At 40.6% G+C, this 22,786-nt stretch overlaps 2 protein-coding genes across 3 annotated transcripts in view; both read right to left on the reverse strand.

The window, feature by feature from the left end:
• Positions 1–1,147, reverse strand: part of ARL4A (ADP ribosylation factor like GTPase 4A) — a 54,342-nt gene extending 53,195 nt beyond the window's left edge. The window contains exon 1 of the mRNA XM_067746265.1: positions 1,055–1,147. The gene's annotated coding sequence lies outside the window, so the exon portion shown is untranslated. The remainder of the gene's footprint in view (positions 1–1,054) is intronic.
• Positions 1,148–1,193: 46 nt separating this feature from the next.
• SCIN (scinderin) overlaps positions 1,194–22,786 on the reverse strand; it is an 81,084-nt gene continuing 59,491 nt past the window's right edge. Inside the window, exons 11-17 of one of the 2 annotated variants that reach the window (XM_067746262.1) lie at positions 19,336–19,506; positions 15,894–16,071; positions 15,473–15,594; positions 12,593–12,670; positions 10,840–10,900; positions 2,676–2,835; positions 1,194–1,223 (exon numbers count right to left, since the gene is read on the reverse strand). In XM_067746262.1, the coding sequence (XP_067602363.1) occupies positions 2,708–2,835; positions 10,840–10,900; positions 12,593–12,670; positions 15,473–15,594; positions 15,894–16,071; positions 19,336–19,506 (738 nt within the window). In that variant the 3' untranslated portion in view covers positions 1,194–1,223; positions 2,676–2,707. Of the gene's footprint in view, positions 1,224–1,637; positions 2,836–10,839; positions 10,901–12,592; positions 12,671–15,472; positions 15,595–15,893; positions 16,072–19,335; positions 19,507–22,786 lie in introns of those variants that run through there. The other variant, XM_067746261.1, reaches the window with a different exon arrangement.

Raw genomic sequence — 22,786 nt, forward strand, 5'->3', positions numbered from 1 at the left:
TTCCCCTCCCCGAGACTGACTTCACACGTATTGTGTTTGTGTTTTTTCCAGCCACATCAGTTTTAGGTGTGAAATGAAAACAGCAACTCCCTAGCTCACCCTTTCCAGCTAATTTTTACAAATGCTCTTCATCCCCTCTCTTCACCAGCAGCCCTTCAGTTCACTAACACAGGACTCATGAGTCTCCCTGATACAGCAGCTGTTGTTGCTGGTAATTTCTGTGAACACCCCCCATGGCTACATTCTCCCCACACTGCTTGTGCTGATGCCGTGCCTGTCTCGTCGGGCATCACCATCCCTGCCTCTGAGTACTTGGGTTTCGGATTTGGGAAAGCAACCTTTTCACAACTCAGGCTTAAACAGCAGGTCTGCTGAAGATGAATGTTTTGTAGCCCAGTGGTGACAGGAGAGAACCCCAAGGAATCTCGCTGCTTCTTGAGACTTCAGCCCCATTATATAGGGCCTGCTTCCACCTCCAGGCCTTAGTACTTGGCATTCCTTCTGCTCAGGTGTGATCACAAGGTTTGCTCCTGCCTAAGCACCCTATGAAATCTGTACCCCACCTCACTCTTATCCAAGTATTTCCTATCCTCCTTCTTTATCTTTTTCCCTCCACAGGACTTATCTTCTAATATATTTTTATAATATATCACTTACTGATTTTGTTTTTATTAGCCTCTTCCCTGGAATATAAACTCCATGACCTTTGGGATTTTGTCAGTTTCATTCACGTTGGACCCTAGAGCGCCTGACACCAAGCAGATGCCTAATAAATATTTATTAAATGAATGAACAGTCCCTGGAAGTACAGCTTCTCACTGCTTCCCTACCACCCACCTAAGCCCCAGGTCCCCACAAGACCATCCACCTTCAGGCCGTAATGGACGCGGGTCCACGTTCTCATGCCAGGACCCAGGCCAGGACCAAATCGGAAACACACAGCCCTTCATTTCCCCAGCGAGAGGGTGAGAATTCCTCAGATCCCATCTCTGTTTGATTCCCCTTCCCATTGAAGTATGGCTTCCCCTCCTCATCCTGCCACCCCGTAGCTTACCACCAAAGCCGTTTTCTGCTTTCCTGAGCGCCGTCTTCGGCCCCAAAGCCTGTTTTCTGTTTAGTTAAGCGAGGAGGCATTAGACTGAGGCGGCTCCAGCGCCGTAGCAGCCGACGTAAGCAAACCGAAACCTACGCCTGTAAATGCCTCTCGGTTACGAAATCCAAACCTACGGGCAACCAATCAGAGTCAGCTAGACTTCAAGCTGTAGCCAATCAGTAGTAATTTCCTTGCTTTGTTTCCACCTTTTCTCCATTATAGTCCCCTTGGAGTGCTCGCTTTGGCACTGCCCAATCCAAATCGATTTTTGCTCACAAAAACTCTTAAAACTGTTAATATGCTTTTGTGTAGTTTTTAACAGGACCCCGCTTTCATTTGCAGTATGGTATTTAAAGTTGAAAATTATATAACCATGGAAAAGTTTAATTTTGACTATGTAATGAGAATGAATTTTTAAAAATTAAATTCATATTTATTTATGCATAAAAGTATTTGTAACCTTAAGGTTAACTGTGTAATTAACTGATACATCACACTTGAATAAAATGTCACAACAACCTTTTTAAAAAGATGTATTTTAATGAGGAAAGACAGGATTAGTGAAACCTTTTTGTACATATCTTTTGAGATATTAAACATTACTGTCAAATATATAGATATATATAAAAGTGGATACGAATACAAATTATTTTGTCATGAAGAGCTGTGCTTTCAAACGCGCTTTTTTTTTTTTTTTTTTGGTACGCGGGCCTCTCACTGTTGCGGCCTCTCCTGTTGCAGAGCACAGGATCCAGACGCGCAGGCTCAGTGGCTATGGCTCACGGGCCCTGCCGCTCCACGGCATGTGGGATCTTCCCGGACCGGGGCACGAACCCGTGTCCCCTGCATCGGCAGGCGGACTCTCAACCACTGCGCCACCAGGGAAGCCCCTCAAAGGCTTTTTAAAAGGCCAAAAAGGTAAAGTTTCTTCTAGAAAATTACACTTGGGACTTCCCTGGCAGTCCAGTGGTTAAGACTCTGCCTTCCAATGCAGGAGGCGTGGGTTCAATCCCTGGTTGGGGAGCTAAGATCCCACATGCCGTGGGGGTGTGGCCAAAAACTTTTTAAAAAAAAAGAAAATGACACTTAAGAGTTAATGGTATCAAAGTCACATTGGCTAAAGAAGGAAAACAGCAAACTTTTAAACCTATTTTAATGGAAACCTTACTGCAAGCATGTGATTCTTTTGAACATAACACACAGAAAGGAGAATAACCTCAAAGGCATTTATAACTTTCTTCTCTGATATATTAAAGTACAAGTTTGGCTAATCACTCCTGAATTGTAAAATTTCCTGACAAACTCCCCTAGACTGAGCATAGCTTTTCTCCTTTAAAAGGTCATATAAAAGATATAAGCCAGGATCCAGCAGAGCTAATACTGGTCCGTAACAAAAGTTTACTTTAAGTTATTTAAAAATACTAACATAAGAAAATTCCAGTTTAAAAGAAATTTCAAACCAGTACTAAGCATTAAAAAACAGCCACATGGCTGAGGTTAATTTTCTAAAGTCAAACAAACAAACAAGCTCCCCCTTTCTCCCCACCAAACAGCAATGGGACAGCTGCCCCATAATGCTTACTTGTTTGTTTGCTTTTTCCTACAAAACTCAGTTTACCACCTGCTGGAATCCCAGCCCAGGAACCAGCCTGTGAATGTAGATGGCTCATGGCCCTGTTTTATGATGACAATTGGCGTCCTCTTGTCTCTTCCAGAAGGGTCTGTCTCAAGGTATATTTTGGCTAAAAAGAGTTTAAAAGACAAATAAAGTGAGTTAGTTTCAATTAAAGTAAAATAACTATAGAATGAAAAGCTTGCCAATAAAAGTAATAAATCAAATTTTCATTGCCCTAAAGTAGCCAATGCTACTCCATATGAACAATTCCTTGTTGTCTTCTCTCATCTGCCGTGGAATGTGCATGAGAGTCTCATTATTGCCTAAAAATATTCCAAATTTTATGGAATTATTCTTACAGCATAATTATTCTTTACTTCGCAATAATACAAAAACAAACAAACAAAAAACTGTGCCAGAAAGAACAGCATTCCTCAAAAGGAATTTATAAAAATCTAAGTTGTCAGAGCTTCAAGATGGTGGAAGAGTAAGATGCGGAGATCAACTTCCTCTCCAGAAATACATCAGAAATACATCTACGTGTGGAACAACTCCTATAGAACACCTGATGAACGCTGGCAGAAGACCTCAGACCTCCCAGAAGGCAAGAAACCCACCACGTACCTGGGTAGGGCAAAAGAAAAAAGAAAAAACAGAGACAGAAGAATAGGGACGGGACCCGCACCAGTGGGAGGGAGCTGTGAAAGAGGAAAAGTTTCCACTCACTAGGAAGCCCCTTCGCGGGCGGAGACTGCGGGTGGCGGAGGGGGAAAGCTTCGGAGCCGCGGAGGAGAGCACAGCAACAGGGGCGCGGAGGGCAAAACGGAGAGATTCCCGCACAGAGGATCGGTGCCAACCGGCACTCACCAGCCCGAGAGGCTTGTCTGCTCACCCGCCGGGGCGGGCGGGGGCTGGGAGCTGAGGCTCGGGCTTCGGAGGTCGGATCCCAGGGAGAGGACTGGGGCTGTCTGTGTGAACACAGCCTGAAGGGGGCTAGTGAGCCACAGCTAGCCGGGAAGGAGTCCGGGAAAAGGTCTGGAGCTGCCGAAGAGGCAAGAGACTTTTTCTTGCCTCTGCTTCCTGGTGCGCGAGGAGAGGGGATTAAGAGCGCTGCTTAAAGGAGCTCCAGAGACGGGCGCGAGCCGCGGCTATCAGCGCGGACCCCAGAGACGGGCATGAGACGCTAAGGCTGCTGCTGCCGCCACCAAAAAGCCTGTGTGCGAGCACAGGTCACTCTCCACAGCTCCCCTCCCGGGAGCCTGTGCAGCCCGCCACACCAGGGTCCCGTGATCCGGGGACAACTTCCCCGGGAGAACACACGGCGCGCCTCAGGCTGGTGCAACGTCATGTTGGCCTCTACCGCCGCAGGCTTGCCCCACATTCTGTACCCCTACCGGCCCCCCCGTCCCCGCCCCAAGTGAGCAGAGCCCACGAAGCAGCTGCTCCTTTAACCCTGTCCTGTCTGAGCGAAGAACAGACGCACTCAGGCGACCTACACGCAGAGGCGGGGCCAAATCCAAAGCTGAACCCCGGGAGCTGTGTGAACAAAGAAGAGAAAGGGAAATCTCCCCCAGCAGCCTGAGGAGGAGCTGATTAAATCTCCACAATCAACTTGATGGACCCTGCATCTATGGAATACCTGAATAGGCAACGAGTCATCTCAAATTGAGGAGGTAGATTTTGGGAGCAAAGTTATATATATATATATATATTTTTTTTTTTTTTTCCCTTTTTCTCCTTTTGTGAGTGTGTATGTGTGTGCTTCTGGGTGTGATTTTGTCTGTATAGCTTTGCTTTTACCATTTGTCCTAGGGTTCTGTACATCCGTTTTTTAAATTTTTTTTTAACTTTTTAAAATTTTTTTCTTAGTAATTATATTTTATTTTAATACCTATTTTATTTTATTTTATCTTCCTTCTTTCTTTCTTTCTTTCTATCCATTTTTTCTCCCTTTTATTCTGAGCCGTGTGGATGAAAGGCTCTTGGTGCTCCAGCCAGGCATCAGGGCTGTGCCTCTGAGGTGGGAGAACCAAGGGCAGGACACTGGTCCACAAGAGACCTCCCAGCTACACGTAATATCAAATTGCAAAAATCTCCCAGAGATCTCCATCTCAACGCCAAGACCCAGCTTCACTCAACAACCAGCAAGCTACACTGCTGGACACGCTATGCCAAACAACTAGCAAGACAGGAACACAGCCCCATCCATTAGCAGAGAGGCTGCCTAAAATCATAATAAGGCCACAAACACCCCAAAACACACCACCAGGCATGGACCTGCCCACCAGAAAGACAAGATCCAGCCTCACACACCAGAACACAGGCACTAGTCCCCTCCACCAGGAAGCCTACACAACCCACTGAACCAACCTTAGCCACTGGGGACAGACACCAAAAACAACGCGAACTACGAACCTGCAGCCTGCGAAAAGCAGACCCCAAACACAGTAAGTTAAGCAAAATGAGAAGACAGAAAAACACACAGCAGATGAAGCAGCAAGGCAAAAACCCATCACCTAACAAATGAAGAGGAAATAGGCAGTCTACCTGAAAAAGAATTCAGAATAATGATAGTAAAGATGATCCAAAATCTTGCAAATAGAAGAGAGAAAATAAAAGAAATGTTTAACAAGGACCTAGAAGAACTAAAGAGCAAACAAACAATGATGAACAACACAATAAATGAAATTAAAAATGCTCTAGAAGGGATCAATAGCAGAATAACAGAGGCAGAAGAACGGATAAGTGACCTGGAAGATAAAATAGTGGAAATAACTACTGCAGAACAGAAAAAAGACAAAAGAATGAAAAGAACTGAGGAAAGCCTCAGAGACCTCTGGGACAAAATTAAATGCACCAACATTCGAATTATAGGGGTCCCAGAAGAAGAAGAGAAAAAGAAAGGGACTGAGAAAATATTTGAAGAGATTATAGTTGAAAACTTACCTAATATGGGAAAGGAAACAGTTAATCAAGTCCAGGAAGCACAGAGAGTCCCATACAGGATAAATCCAAGGAGAAACACACAAAGACACATATTAATCAAAGTATCAAAAATAAAATACAAAGAAAACATATTAAAAGCAGCAAGGGAAAAACAACAAACAACACACAAGGGAATCCCCGTAAGGTTAACAGCTGATCTTTCAGCAGAAACTCTGCAAGCCAGAAGGGAGTGGAAGGACATATTTAAAGTGATGAAGGAGAAATACCTACAACCAAGATTACCCAGCAAGGATCTCATTCAGATTTGATGGAGAAATTAAAACCTTTACAAACAAGCAAAAGCTGAGAGAGTTCAGCACCATTAAACCAGCTTTACAACAAATGCTAAAGGAATTTCTCTAGGCAGGAAACACAAGAGAAGGAAAACACCTACAATAACAAACGCTAAACAATTAAGAAAATGGTAATAGGAACATACATATCGATAATTACCTTAAATGTAAATGGATTAAATGCTCCAACCAAAAGACAAGACTGGCTGAATGGATACAAAAACAAGACCCGTATATACGCTGTCTACAAGAGACCCACTTCAGACCTAGGGACACATACACACTGAAAGTGAGGGGATGGAAAAAGATTCTATGCAAATGGAAATCAAAAGAAAGCTGGAGTAGCAATTCTCATGTAAGACAAAATAGACTTTAAAATAAAGACTATTACAAGAGACAAAGAAGGACACTGCATAATAATCAAGGGATTGATCCAAGAAGAATATATAACAATTGTACATATTTATGCACCCAACATAGGAGCACCTCAACACATAAGGCAAATACTAACAGCCAGGGCTTCCCTGGGGGCGCAGTGGTTGAGAGTCCGCCTGCTCATGCAGGGGACACGGGTTCATGCCCCGGTCCGGGAAGATCCCACATGCCGTGGAGCGGCTGGGCCCATGAGCCATGGCTGGTGAGACTGCGCATCTGGAGCCTGTGCTCCGCAATGGGAGAGGCCACAACCGTGAGAGGCCTGCGTACCGCAAAAAGAAAAAAAAAAATACTAACAGCCATTATAGAGGAAATTGACAGTAACACAATCATAGTAGGGGACTTTAACACCCCACTTTCACCAATGGACAGATCATCCAAAATGAAAATAAATAAGGAAACACAAGCTTTAAATGATACATTAAACAAGATGGACTTAATTGATATTTATAGGACATTCCATCGAAAAACAGCAGAATACACACTCTTCTCAAGTGCTCATGGAACATTCTCCAGGATAGATCATATCCTGGGTCACAAATCAAGCCTTGGTAAATTTAAGAAAACTGAAATTGTATCAAGTATCTTTTCCAACCACAACGCTATGAGACTAGATATGAATTACAGGAAACAATCTGTAAAAAATATAAACACTTGGAGGCTAAACAATACACTACTTAATAACCAAGAGATCACTTAAGATATCAAAGAGCGAATCAAAAAATACCTAGAAACAAAAGACACTGAAAACAAGTTGACCCAAAACCTATGGGATGCAGCAAAAGCAGTTCTAAGAGGGAAGTTTATAGCAATACAATCCTACCTTAAGAAACAAGAAACATCTCAAATAATCAACGTAACCTTACACCTAAAGCAATTAGAGAAAGAAGAACAAAATAACCCCAAAGTTAGCAAAAGGAAAGAAATCGTAAAGATCAGATCAGAAATAAATCAAAAAGAAATGAAGGAAATGATAATTAACTTAATTGTGATTAAAAAGATCAATAAAACTAAAAGCTGGTTCTTTGAGAAGATAAACAAAATTGATAAACCATTAGCCAGACTCATCAAGAAAAAAGGGAGAAGACTTAAGTCAATAGAATTAGAAATGAAAAAGGAGAAGTAACAACTGACACTGCAGAAATACAAAGGATCATGAGAGATTACTACAAGCAACTCTATACCAATAAAATGGACCACCTGGAAGAGATGGACTAATTCTTAGACATGCACAACCTTCTAAGACTGAATCAGGAAGAAATAGAAAATATGAACTGACCAATCACAAGCACTGAATTTGAAACTGTGATTAAAAATCTTCCAACAAACAAAAGCCCAAGACCAGATGGCTTCACAGGTGAATTCTATCAAACATTTAGAGAAGAGCTAACACCCATCTTTCTCAAACTCTTCCAAAATACAGCAGAGGGAGGAACACTCCCAAACTCATTCTGTGAGGCCACCATCACCCTGATACCAAAACCAGACAAAGATGTCACAAAGAAAGAAAACTACAGGCCAGTATCACTGATGAACACAGATACAAAAATCCTCAACAAAATAGTGGCAAATAGAATCCAACAGCACATTAAATGGATAATACACCATGATCAAGTGTAGTTTATCCCAGGAATGCAAGGAGTCTTCAATATACACAAATCAATCAATGTGATACACCATATTAAGAAATTGAAGAATAAAAACCATATGATCATCTCAATAGATGCAGAGAAAGCTTTCGACAAAATTCAACACCCATCTATGATAAAAACTTTGCAAAAGTAGGCATAGAGGGAAATTTCCTCAGCATAATAAAGCCAAATATGACAAACCCACACCCAACATCATCCTCAATGGTGAAAAACTGAAACCATTTCCACTAAGATCAGGAACAAGACAAGGTTGCCCACTCTCACCACTATTATTCAACATAGTTTTGGAAGTTTTAGCCACAGCAATCAGAGAAAAATAGAAATAAAAGGAATCCAAATCAGACAAGAAGAAAAAAAGCTGTCAGTTTGCAGATGACATGATACTATACATAGAGAATCCTAAAGATGCTACCAGAAAACTACTAGAGCTAATCGATGAATTTGGTAAAGTAGCAGGATACAAAATTAATGCACAGAAATCTCTGGCATTCCTATACACTAATGATGAAAAATCTGAGAGTGAAATTAAGAAAACACTCCCATTTACCACTGCAACAAAAAGAATAAAATATCTAGGAATAAACCTACCTAAGGAGACAAAAGACCTGTATGCAGAAAATTATAAGACACTGATGAAAGAAATTAAAGATGATACCAACAGATGGTGAGATATACCATGTTCTTGGATTGGAAGAATCAACATTGTGAAAACGACTCTACTACCCAAAGCAATCTACAGATTCAATGCAATCCCTATCAAACTACCACTGGCATTTTTCACAGAACTAGAACAAAAAGCTTCACAATTTGTATGGAAACACAAAAGACCCCGAATAGCCACAGCAATCTTGAGAAAGAAAAATGGAGCTGGAGGAATCAGGCTCCCTGACTTCAGACTATACTACAAAGCTACTGTAATCAAGACAGTATGGTCCTGGCACAAAAACAGAAATATAGATCAATGGAACAGGATAGAAAGCCCAGAGATAAACCCATGCACATATGGTCACCTTATCTTTGATAAAGAGGGCAAGAATATACAGTGGAGAAAAGACAGCCTCTTCAATAAGTGGTGCTGGGAAAACTGGACAGGTGCATGTAAAAGAATGAAATTAGAACACTCTCTAACACCATACACAAAAATAAACTCACAATGGATTAAATACCTAAATGTAAGGCCAGACACTATAAAACTCTTAGAGGAAAACATAGGCAGAACACTCTTTGACATAAATCACAGCAAATTCCTTTTTGACCCACCTCCTAGGAAATGGCCATAAAAACGAAAATAAACAAGTGGGACCTAATGAAACTTAAAAGCTTTTGCAAAGCAAAGGAAACCATAAACAAAATGAAAAGACAGACTTCAGAATGGGAGAAAATATTTGCAAATGAAGCAACTGACAAAGGATTAATCTCCAAAATTTACAAGCATCTCATGCAGCTCAATATCAAAAAAACAACCCAATCCAAAAATGTGCAGAAGACCTAAATAGACATTTCTCCAAAGAAGATATACAGATTGCGAACAAACACATGAAAGAATGCTCAACATCATTAATCTTTAGAGAAATGTAAATCAAAACTACAATGCAATATCATCTCACACTGGTCAGAATGGCCATCATTAAAAAATCTACAAACAATAAATGCTGGAGAGGGTGTGGAGAAAACGGAACCCTCTTGCACTGTTGGTGGGAATGTAAATTGATACAGCCACTATGGAGAATAGTATGGAGGTTCCTTAAAAAACTAAAAATAGAACTACCATATGACCCAGCAATCCCACTACTGGGCATATCCCCTGAGAAAACATAATTCAAAAAGAGTCATGTACCAAAATGTTCATTGCAGCTCTATTTACAATAGCCAGGACATGGAAGCAACCTAAGTATCCATCAACAGATGAATGGATAAAGAAGATGTGGCACATATATACAATGGAATATTAGATAACCATAAAAAGAAGCGAAATTGAGTTATTTGTAGTGAGGTGGATGGACCTAGAGTCTGTCATACAGAGTGAAGTAAGTCAGAAAGAGAAAGACAAACACCGTTTGCTAACATATATAAATAGAATCTAAGAAAGAAAAAGGTCATGAAGAACCTAGGGGCAAGATGGGAATAAAGACACAGACCTACTACAGAATAGACTTGAGGATATGGGGAGGGGGAATGGTAAGCTGTGACAAAATGAGACAGTGGCATGGACATATATACACTACCAAATGTAAAATAGATAGCTAGTGGGAAGCAGCCGCATAGCACAGGGTGATCAGCTCAGTGCTTTGTGACCACCTACAGGGGTGGGATAGGGAGGGTGGGAGGGAGGGAGACGCAAGAGGGAAGAGATATGGTAACATATGTATATGTATAACTGATTCACTTTGTCATAAAGCAGAAACTAACACACCATTGTAAAGCAATTATATTCCAATAATGATGTTAAAAAAAAATCTAAGTTATCACAGTTATGGAGGTTTTACTATTTCCATAATAAAAAAGTGTTTAAGTGAATTAGAAATTTTCAGAATAAATTGATATAATTACATCCTAAATTAGATAACAAAATATGTTTTTCTTGTTCCTTTTCTGAAATTCTTCATTTAAAAAAAAATTCCATTACTCTTTAGTTCTGAAGACGAAAGCTAAGATTCTTCTTGGTTTTGATATGTGGTTTTGGAGGATGTGGTGAAAAGAGAAGTCAGGAACTTGGTAACACCTGTTCAGAATTACTGTCATAATTCCCCACGGGATCTAGCTTACCCGACTTCAGAGATTCTGATTTCTCAACTTCATTGGCATCTTTTCCAATCCAAATAAAAATCTGAAAAATGAAGCAATAATAATACACATTGTTTTGGGAGTGTAGATGTGGTGCAAGCCTTATGCAAAGTGCTTCTCATACAATCCCACTTAATCTTCACAGCAACCCCAAAGTCAGGGGTGTGGAGATGGAGGTGCAGAGAGGTTCAATCACTTTCCTAATGTATACACTTACTAAGAGACCCTAAATTTATATCCAGCCAGTTTGACTCCAGATTTCACATTCTGGTATTTTAAGTTCATATAATGTTTTCTAGTTATTAAGTGAGCTTTCCTTAAAACCACACATTGGCTGGTTTTTTGCACCCAACCCTGGGGTGTGTAAGGCAGTCAGTATCCCCATACTATTATCCTGGGGGAACCATATGTAGCTTGTTTGTGGGCACCCCAGACTCCCTTTAGGATCCCCTAACTTAGTCCTAGGGTTCTTGTCCTATGGTATTGTATCCTGTCACACTTTGGTAAAAGTGCTATAATGTTTAATATTTAAATACTGATTCTTAAAAACAGATACATGTTCTGTATGTATCCTTCTTGTCAAATGTGTAGGTTTTCTGCTTCAATGATGAAAAATTCTCCTAAATTCCCTTATATTTAAATCACTTTAAAATCACTTGTTGGCAGAGAAATTTTGGTCAAATTAGTTTTGATTACATTCTAATGCATACTGAAAGTGCTAGAATATTTGCTTGCAGGCACAGAACAAACCATGACAGCATGGCCGTGTAAATGAAAAGTATGATTGAAAAACAAATGAAATGTAGTACAGGAAATATTCTGAAGTATCCATGATTATGGAAGCAACAGAGCTCACTACAAATGGAAAAGATTAAATTCTTCTGAATAAGGAAACATTCTTATAATTCTTAAATACACAAAGGTGTTTTATTGACATAAGGTTTTAAATTTCATATCTAGAAATAAGTGATCCATTCACTTAGGGAGAATCTGTGACTAGACCCCAAACTCAAATATGGTAATTCTAGACCAAGAAGCTAAGTTGTAATATAACTGAATGACTTAGCAAGTAAGAACAAACCTAAAAGTAACAAGTCTCTGTGGTTGACTCTAAGACTAGGCCTAATTCAGATAAGTGTTTTATAATTGTTCTATATGATTTAGCTCCTAATATATTTATTTTTCCCTTTCACAGGAGAAAACAACTAACAGATGTGATATATAAAATCGCCATTAATTTTCTATCAAATAAAGATATATACATAACAGTAATATATTTTACTGTGTAGATTCAAAACTATTCTGTGTCTATTCCTTCCCCAGGGAAGGGGCCTCCTAGGACTTTTTGTCAAATTTCAAGAGAAATTCTGAATACTTTGGTCTTCCTGAGGCATCGTACCCCCCATGCACTGCAACCAACTAATGCATTTATTACTTAAATGAGTGGATGAATGAATGTATGAATAAATTAGGAACGAGTGAACTTTACAAATAAATGAAAAGTAGGGTTTTTTTTGGCCAAAACTATAGAGCCAAAGATGGTAGCTGTGGAATTATTTCCATATTCAGAAACCAACTTGCCACACTGGTTTTATTTTTTGCCAAACTGTGGAGAGTTTCTTTTAAATACAGCCTAAATCCATGGGTCCGTTTATTATTAGACTTGCTATTTCTCAAAGCAGGTTGTGTCAGGTCCCAACTATAAGTACACTCTCTTCCTGTTCCACTCTCTTACCTGTTCCCAAGCATCTAGTAACATGACATCATCTTCTGCTAAATCATCCTGGGTGAACTCTCCTGGAACCTCTTCAACCTGAAATGTATAAAAAAGCTTTATGACCAAGCAGTTAAGCAGTGATTTTTCTAATATACGGGATATAAACCCCTTGCATTATTTGGAGCACAGCAAAAAAAAGTTTGGTAGCCATTTTTTTCTTCCTTTTGGGCAGTTAAAGATTTAAATAATTGTTTATCTGTTTAATCAGGTATCACAAACTCAGGGTGTCTTATTTGGGGAGGACAGTGCTTAACATAAACATTGCATATGGCCTTAGAGAGACCATGTACAGTCAATCTGGGCACAGTTGTCTCTAATTCCACTTCCTTATGACAAGTTGCTTCACAGATTTCTGTTGCCTTCCTAGTTCCTAAAGATATTTAAGTTTATGATCTGGGTATTAAATCATCTTTCATTTTGTAGGTCAAGATTATTTTAATAAAATCAGTAAGTCTGGTCATTTTTATGAATCAATCATTTTCCATAAGATGATATTATAACAATATTCCATATGCAAAGCTTCATTATTTTTATTTTAAATGGGTTAAATTGTGTTCTCCGTAGTTAACATTAAAGGGTAATGGGGAGGGTTAGTTTAATGCACCCATTACCAGCAGGCATGCATTAATCTAAAGTTCAAATTTTTAAAAGAATTCTGGATGAAACCCCCCCTGATCATTAGGAAGGTATGGTAGATTGGATTATGGTTTGCTCCTTCCCTCTACTGTGTGACTCTGCAGGTGAAGTTGACTGTGGCATTGCCCTTGTCGTACTAGCAAATGCGACTCAGGGCCCCTCCTGTGCTCCTGGTCTCTGTCCTGGGAAGAAGAGGCATGACCCCAACCTGAAGCCCCCTGAGCATGACAATACCTGTTTGTTGTAATCTGATTACATTTTGAGATTGTTACACAAAAAACAAACAAACACTAACCATTTACAGAGGGCAAATTTGTTTATATTTTCTTTTTACAGAATAATTACCAATTACATAATGCTTAAAAAAAGCGAAAACCTTAAATATCACTTACTCCATGCCTGGCACTGTTGTATATATGCAACAACTAATTTAATATTCACAACAACCCTATGAAGTAGGTACTAGGATTATCCCCATTTTTCAGATGAGAAAATTATAGCACAGAGAGGGTAAGTAACCAGCCTAGGGTCACACAGCCAGTAAATAATATCGCCAAGTAAGTGATATCAAGTAGGCAGAATGGTTCTAAAAGCTGTGCTTTTAACCAATAGACTCTGTCTTGTATGAATCTACATGTCTAAAGCCTGCTTTCTGATGATGAGATCAAACACTTGTTAGTAACACTCCTTTTCCTTAAAATGTGAAGGGATTAGCGTTCCAAATATCAAACAAGAAAATGAGTAGGTGTAAAGGAAAAGTATATTTCTCTTAAATATGTGAATGACAAAACCCAAAAACTAATAGATTTTTGTAACCTAAGAACAAAGCCTAGGTGTTATTTTTTTAACATATAGCTCCATTGGAAACAAACATGTTATTTACAGCATTATTAGTAGATAATACTAATAAGAAATTATAGGAGCATATGCTGAAAAAGCCATTGTTTGGATGCAATATAAAATCAGCAGTCAAAAGAGTAAAACAGGGCTTCCCTGGTGGCGCAGTGGTTGAGAGTCCGCCTGCCTTTGCAGGGGACACGGGTTCGTGCCCTGGTCCGGGAAGATCCCACATGCCGTGGAGCGGCTGGGCCCATGAGCCATGGCCGCTGAACCTGCGCCTCCGGAGCCTGTGCTCCACAATGGGAGAGACCACAGCAGTGAGAGGCCCGCGTACCGCAAAAAAAAAAAAAAAAAAAGAGTAAAACAACAGATTTTTCTGACAGCAAGTTTATAAAATATATGGATTTCCAAAGTGGGTGAACAACTGTGGTGCCCAACCACCTAATATTTATCACAATCCACCATTTAAATCTTTAATTTTTAGGTCAAATCACATGTAAGCTTCAAGTGTGGTTCACACATGAGCAGTTTCTTCTTCAAAGCATTTTATCTCAAGCATGCAATGTACCTGGGAAAATACTTACTAAATTGTCATGTGTGCATTGAAAAGTAAAGCTTGTATTTACTAAGACTTGGTGACCAAATCTTTAGTTCAGATTTTATAGGCAAGGAATTTGTTCTTTAAATGAAAGATTTACACAAAAACTTAGTATGTCAAACAGAGAAAGCAGAATTTTTGATTAAACTGAGATGAGGGGCCACAGCCCAGGATATTTTAGAGACCCACAGATAATCACTCTTGTACACAAATACTTTGAATTGCCTAGAATTCAAAGCTTGTGAATGGGACTATGACATAAAATATTCCTGCTGATTTCAGTTAATTTGCAGGTGTGTATATAGCTTTCTGTGATTCTTGCCCAAGGATCATATTTCCATAATATTTTTTATTCCGTCAACATGGTGAAACTTTTTATTCCCGTGGGAAACTGCAGTGTAAAATTTACATAGTTTGATCAGAGAAACCACTATTGTTGCGTACAGAAAGCATCAAACCATTAAATAAGCAAATCCAACCACACGCATATTCGTACCGAAATGACCACATGCTGACACTGGTGCAAAGTAGCTGATATATTTAAGAGCAGCTTGATCAATACAGTACATTACAGTATTCCGATGCTTTCACGTCCAGTACGTCACTGGCTCTTAAACCAACCCTGCGTGGAGCAAAGATTGTCACCTGTGGTTTGCAGGTAAACTAAAACTGAGAATCAGGGCAGGAACGCGTTAGAGCAACACAAGAATGCTTCTCTCTCTCACTGCTGCTGATTCTACCCCAGGGTTTCACGGGACACTTACAATGAATCTTCCAGTTTTGTTGGAGCAGGCGTAAAGCCGAGGTGGATGGTCTTCAGCCTGGGTTTCTAGCAGGGGAGAGGTCTGGTAGTCTTTTTTCCCTCCAAGGGAATTCCAAAACTCCTCTGTGGAAAACACAAGTTAGCCAGTGCATTTTCAGAAGCATATGGTCGGTACTGCTTTACCTTAACAAATAATCGTATCTCACCTCAACTTCACTGTTAAGAAGTTACTGAAATAGAGCAGGAGAAGTTACTTAAATATAGTTGGCACCATCACTCACTTTTGCAACTAGTGAATGGGTTCTTAATGCCCTACAACCATTACAAAGTTCCTATTTATGACAAAAATAAATAAATTACATGATTAGCAAGTATGCCAAATATAAGTTCTGGCTAGTGTCCTTGGCCTCACCTATACACACCTGGTTCCTCGCCTTCCTGAATCCTCGTGGTTTTACATTTGAGGACACTTGCCACATACGCTGCTCCCTTCTCCTCCTCCTGGCTGGCCCCTTTTCCTCTCCAGATGTAGCCATTATTTTGTCGTAGTTTCAGGACAAAAACATCATTGGAATTCAATGACTTTGCATCAACATCTACCTAGAGTATGAAGAAAAAGAACACAATGATGTAAATTCATTGCTGCTCCCTCAATAAACATGTCCAAGAAGCTGCGACAGTGCCAAACCACCTACAGACTTCTGTCCTGACCCAGGATATTAATTCAGGGGGCACCAGGACACGCCTAGGGGGTTAGAAACATTAGGAGCACATTGCGCTGCGTCACTTTAACGCTCACCCGCCCGAAGACAGTAGCACAAGGCTCTGAGAATAAAATAAGGCAAACTTAAGTGATACATAACAAGGATAATATTCAAAGAGACCGCAAGAAGGAGGATGGGCTATAATTGATGTTTGGAAAGAGGTTGAAAAGAAATATACGTTTATATTCACAAATGGTAAACGTAAAGCACAGTGTTCAGTTTTTCTCTCCCTTCACTAAAGAGGTTTGTCAAATAATCCAAGGGACACAGAAAAATCATAAAACAGGGACCGGGATCTAATACAGACAAAGAGATAATAACATAGATTCACTGAAAGGTTCTCCAGGCTCAGATAAATTATAGCTCAAATTATAAGAGACTGATTATAGGGGGTTAAAAATACAGCACTGACATACCCTCTTCCTTTCAACTGAGAAGCTGTGGACACCGTCTGGGATGAGCCAGATGAGCACAGCTCCAGTCAGTGTGGCTGCAGAGTGAGTGAGAGGCGCCTGGCTGAGACCAGACTCCAGCCTGAGGGTGAGGCTGACAGTGGAGCATTGGGGCAGAGACAAGGCATGTGCGGAGCCTCAGGCTTGGGAGTGAGTCTGAGCTCCTACGATGGGCTTGTGCCTTTGACTGCGTCTATGACCTTGTCATTTTGTGTCTCTGCACTGGCCTCTTTGAGACCCTCTGTCTGACTATAGGATTGTATGATTGTGACAGTATGCCTATGACTTTCTGTGGGACTCCATGTGAGGTGTGCTAACAGGGAGATGAAGAAGAACCAGGAAACAAGACTGTGATAGAGCAGCCATGAGAGAGGAAGAAATCAAGAGTGTGGTGTCCTGAGGGCAAGTGAAGAGAGTGCCTCAAGAAGGAGCTGGCGATCGGCTGTCCAAATGATGCCGTTTGACCAACTGTGGCGAGCTGCCAGAGGAAGGCATCAACCATGAGGAGAGTTGGGTTTCACCAGGTTCGTCAGGACCCTGTCCCCAGAGAAAGCACTAGAGGAGCAACGAACAGCTGCTGGAAATTTTAAAGATGTGTCCCAGGTGTTGGGAACACTCAGAGAAGTGCTTATCATCCTCTTTCAGTAGGAAGGAGGCTCCATGGACCAAGCTCAAAGGAATCTACCAGATGTGATGATGGAGATTTACAGGAACTATGACTTCCAATTTCTAATCCAAATGTCTCCTTACTGGTTCAGAGGAAAGAGCTTGGACGATGGAGAGACAGGTGACAAGAGGTCCATGCCCAGACTGGTGTGGGATCCTGGCGGTAGTTCCAAAATAGAACATAAGAAAGCTTTAGCCTCCCAGGAGATGAAAACAGAAAGCCTTATAAACAATGTTTCGACTAGCGCATTTCAGAGAGGCTAGGAATGCAAAGGCTGGTTTGGGAGGCTGCAAGAAAATAAAGAATCTGCATCGCAAGCAGCTCACGATGCCCCCTGAAGAAGTACCCACTGGGAAGAGACCAGGACCATAACGATTCTCCTTGACTCTTGCATCTGAAATCAACTGAGAGGGCCTGTAGATGAAGGCTTCACCGTCCATTTGACAGATTAAAAAAAGTAGTCATAATTGAACACATGAGAATCCATGCACAGAATGTTCTGGAGGAGATCAATACCTAATGGCGTTTAAATTATATGACTGAATGAGATCACTCTGAAGAGGGCCAGGACTGAGCCTCGGAGGGTTCAAGAGCTTAGAGGACGAGCAGAGGAGGAGAATGCAGCAAAGCTGGTTGGGAGTGCGAATACTCTTCAGAAGAGTGGCCCTCAAGTGTGGAAGAAATCCTGCTAAGTGAGGGGTTCCAGAAGCCTCGTAAAAAGATAGCGTTCTGAGAAGACAGAAAAGCGTGGCTCTAGCAAATGCTAGCAGGAGGCTGAGAAAAGCGGGGTCAGACATGAGGCTTTTGACGGCGAAAGGCAGGGCTTTGGCAAACTAGATAAAGCCCATCCGGCTGGAGGGGCAGGAGGGGACGACGGAGTGGAGTCCAGTACAGGACCACAAGTGTGAGATGAAGTGGAGTCAAGACACAACTGTTTGATGAGAGGAGTCAAAGTGATGGAGACGGTGAGACAACGACTGAAGCCACCAAACAATAAGAGGGGAAGGACTGGACCGGGAGCTCAGCAGAGGACAGCACAGGGGGATGGGGGAAGGAGACGGATAAGAAGAAGCCAAAACGGCAAGGGTGGAGCAAGGAGGGGACCCCACCACCGGTCCTTGGTCAGCGGGCACTGGGGGAAAATACAACTTCCACTTGAGAAGGCTGTATGGGAATCTGCGTCCTCAGAACACAGCCACGGAGCAAGAAGGCGGGGTGGCTTAGAGAACAGGTTGAGGGGGGAGGGATGCTGTGACCCACCTGGTTTTAAGGGCTCAGCTGAACAACTTGGCAAATGGTCCAGGTTTGGGGACATACAGAGAGTGCAGGGCAGTTAGGGGTGACTTGGGAGACTTGGGTTTCAATGGTGACTAAGGTGACCGGGTTATGAAGTGTGATGAATCCTCCCTGAAGTCAAAGCACTCAGCCATTTAAAAACTTGGGCCCGCTGGCCTTGCCCATACCTGGTGGTCTTGTGGTCTGACACTGTGATCTGGGGTTTGACTTCTTTCACAGCTGCTGTCAGAGACAGCTTGTGTGGCCGTAACAGCTGAGTTATGGTTCCGGCCCAGTGTGGCGAAGCTTGCTTTCCATGGTCCTCACACTTGTATAAATGAGGGCCCTCCCTCTTGAATTTTCCTAGTGTGGTCACCTGACCATCACCCTCAATCCATCTTCCCCCAGGCCTTTCAAGACAGAGCTTAAACTGCCTCACGCCTTTGACCGCTTGATTTGTTACATTATTCTTAAAATTCATTTGTTTTGTTATAAGCTGGTTGAAAAATATGAGAGGCCTGGTATCTGAAGTTAACTTTTTACTTGATTCTCCTGCTTTTAATATTTTTTATGGTGAACGCTGGATTAATTATAGAAATGAAGGGGGTTTACTTGCCAATTTTTTTAAAGACTAGTATTTGTTGATGGCTCAGGTCCACTGGGAAGCCCATGAGCAGGGCAGGTTTTACTGAATGCATGATGTTACCTCCACAATTCTGGTGATCGATGCTAGGTTTCTTCGGACTTGAAAGAGGCGTGTAGGGGGGGCCGGCACCTGACCTCCTTTCTTTGATGTTCCGTTCTTGTAAATAATGAGCGGTTTGTCTTTGAACAAACTCAGCAGGTGAGCAGGTTCTTTGCCTTGGGAGACTCGGATCTGGGGGCGGCGGGGATAAAAGAAATTAATAAAGAGTGCAGTGAAAGAAGGCCGTATTTCCAAAGGCGTCCTTATTTTTCTCTTTGAAAACAAAATTAAAAATATATAAAAAGTCAAAAAAATATATATAAAAAGTCAAGAGCAGGAGGAACGATGAATCAACAGAAAATATAGGTTAATGATAATCAAACAGAGCTTCCTCACTGACTTAGGAACCATTCGTTACTCCAGACACAGCACCTTCTCGGCGGACACAGCACCACACTGCACCACTTTCTGCTTCCAGAAAGCACAAAGTTTCAAGTCTGTTCATCTACATCTCCAAAAGGGGGAAAACAACGAAGTGCTGATGTATGCCATCTTTTATGAAAATTACTCTTTTTTTACAAGGGCACCAAGCTTTCCAGATGTTTAGGGGTATACCTGTCTCTCACGTGTTTTGGATCTCGTTCAGTAGGTTAGGAGATGTGCATTATTCAAATTCTTCCAAAAATAAGACAACACGAAAGTATACTCATTCTTTTTACATCCCTACCACTGTAGGATGAAAAAAAATCATTGTAATCTGGGGATGAATAAAGATTTCAATCCAAACATAAAAAACTGACAAAAATAAACAGAATAGACTTTATACTTTTTAGCTTACCTACGGAAATGGTACTAGTAGATTTGCTTAATATAAGCTGTTTTTAAAATACAATATCAGGACTTTTCAGGATAAGGAAATGGAAGAAAATAAATGGCGAGTTATTTAATTTCACCTATTAGTTTAACAACAGATACTGGATCAGATCCGAATTTCCTATCCCTTGCATAATCTATTGATGCATGTATTTACATAAAGAGTTCAAATTCTGTGTCACTCTCCTGTTTTTTAAAATTATTTGCCCTATGCTAAAGTTGAAATATCTCTCCTACCCTGGTCTGTCTTTTTCTAGAAGCCAAGTGAATGGGAATGCTGATGCACATACCATCACAGGGAAGCCTAGGGAGCACTGAAAGTAACTAACTCCACAAATATCTTTCAACTAGTAGACATTCAAATAAGCCAGTAACAAGTTAAAACGTCTTTTGAGTCACACCCCAAAGCATGGGGTGAGGTTACCTAACAGCTCCTAAAAGTGCCGTTGGCTTAGCATTTCCCATAACATTGAGAAAACATCAAGCGCCAACATGAAAGAAAGAGGGCTACTGATTAAGGCCCATTCTCCACTGCGAAATGAAAATAAGAGATAGAAAGGTAAACTGAAAAATTTTTCAGTACTGTTAATACAGTCTACGAAGGAATGTTTAAAACAGCAATTGAGGACTTTATTTATGCATTGTTGTAAACCACCGCCATCTTGCGGTGAAACTAAGCATTACCATTTCATTGCCATTTTAGGATTCAATTGGCTGACACTGGAAATTCATTCATTGGGTATATCAAATATTTAACTGTGAAATATAGAATTTATAAGGCACAGGGCCTTATCCTCAAAGGTTTTGCATGATTTGGTAATCACTACTTGAAAGATCAACTAAATGACATAGATGATGTCAGTTCTTAGAAATATTTCATTCAAGAAATGAATATAAACTCTATGCCAATAAAATGGACAACCTGGAAGAAATGGACAAATTCTTAGAAAGGTATAACCCTCCAAGACTGAACCAGGAAGAAACAGAAAATATGAACGGACCAATCACAAGTAATGAAATTGAAACTGCGATCAAAAATCTTCCAACAAACAAAAGTCCAGGACCAGATGGCTTCACAGGTGAATTCTATCAAACATTTAGAGAAGTGCTAACACCTAACTTTCTCAAACTCTTCCAAAATACAGCAGAGGGAGGAACACTCCCAAACTCATTCTACGAGGCTGCCATCACCCTGATACCAAAACCAGACAAAGATGTCACAAAGAAAGAAAACTACAGGCCAGTATCACTGATGAACATAGCTGCAAAAATCCTCAACGAAATACTAGCAAACAGAATCTAACAACACGTTAAAAGGATCATACACCATGATCAAGTGGGATTTATCCCAGGAATGCAAGGATTCTTCAATACATGCAAATCAATGTGAAACACCACATTAACAAATTGAAGAATAAAAACCATATGATCATCTCAATAGATGCAGAAAAAGCTTTTGACAAAAATGAACACCATTTATGATAAAAACTCTCCAGAAAGTAGGCATAGAGGGAACTTACCTCAACATAATAAAGGCCATATATGACAAACCCACAGCAAACATCATTCTCAATGGTGAAAAACTGAAAGCATTTCCTCTAAGATCAGGAACAAGACAAGGATGTCCACTCTCACCACTATTATTCAACATAGTTTTGGAAGTCCTAGCCACGGCAATCAGAGAAGAAAAAGAAATAAAAGGAATCCAAATTGGAGAAGAAGAAGTAAAGCTGTCACTGTTTGCAGATGACATGATACTATACATAGAGAATCCTAAAGATGCCACCAGAAAACTACTAGAGCTAATCAATGAATTTGGTAAAGTAGCAGGATACAAAATTAATGCACAGAAATCTCTTCTATTCCTATACACTAATGATGAAAAATCTGAAGAGAAATTAAGGAAACATTCCCATTTACCAGTGCAACAAAAAGAATAAAATACCTAGGAATAAACCTACCAAGGGAGACAAAAGACCTGTATGCAGAAAACTATAAGACACTGATGAAAGAAATTAAAGATGATACAAATAGATGGAGAGATATACCATGTTCTTGGATTGGTAGAATCAATATTGTGAAAATGACTATACTACTCAAAGCAATCTACAGATTCAATGCAATCCCTACAAATTACCAATGGCATTTTCTACAGAACTAGAACAAAATATTCTTAAAATTTGTATGGAGACACAAAAGACCCCGAATACCAATCTTGAGGGAAAAAAGCAATCTTGAGGGAAAAAAACGGAGCTGGAGGAATCAGACTCCCTGACTTCAGACTATACTACAAAGTGACAGTAATCAAGACAATATGCTTCTGGCACAAATACAGAAATATGGATCAACGGAACAGGATAGAAAGCCCAAAGATAAACCCAAGCACCTACAGTCAACTAATCTATGACAAAGGAGGCAAGGATATACAATGGAGAAAAGACAGTCTCTTCAATAAGTGGTGCTGGGAAAATTGGACAGCTACATGTTAAAGAATGAAATTAGAACACTCCCTAACATCATACACAAAAATAAACTCAAAATGGATTAAAGACCTAAATGTCAGACCGGACACTATAAAACTCTTAGAGGAAAATATAGG

Source organism: Pseudorca crassidens, chromosome 8 (genome assembly GCF_039906515.1).
Source record: "Pseudorca crassidens isolate mPseCra1 chromosome 8, mPseCra1.hap1, whole genome shotgun sequence".
Lineage (NCBI taxonomy): Eukaryota > Metazoa > Chordata > Mammalia > Artiodactyla > Delphinidae > Pseudorca > Pseudorca crassidens.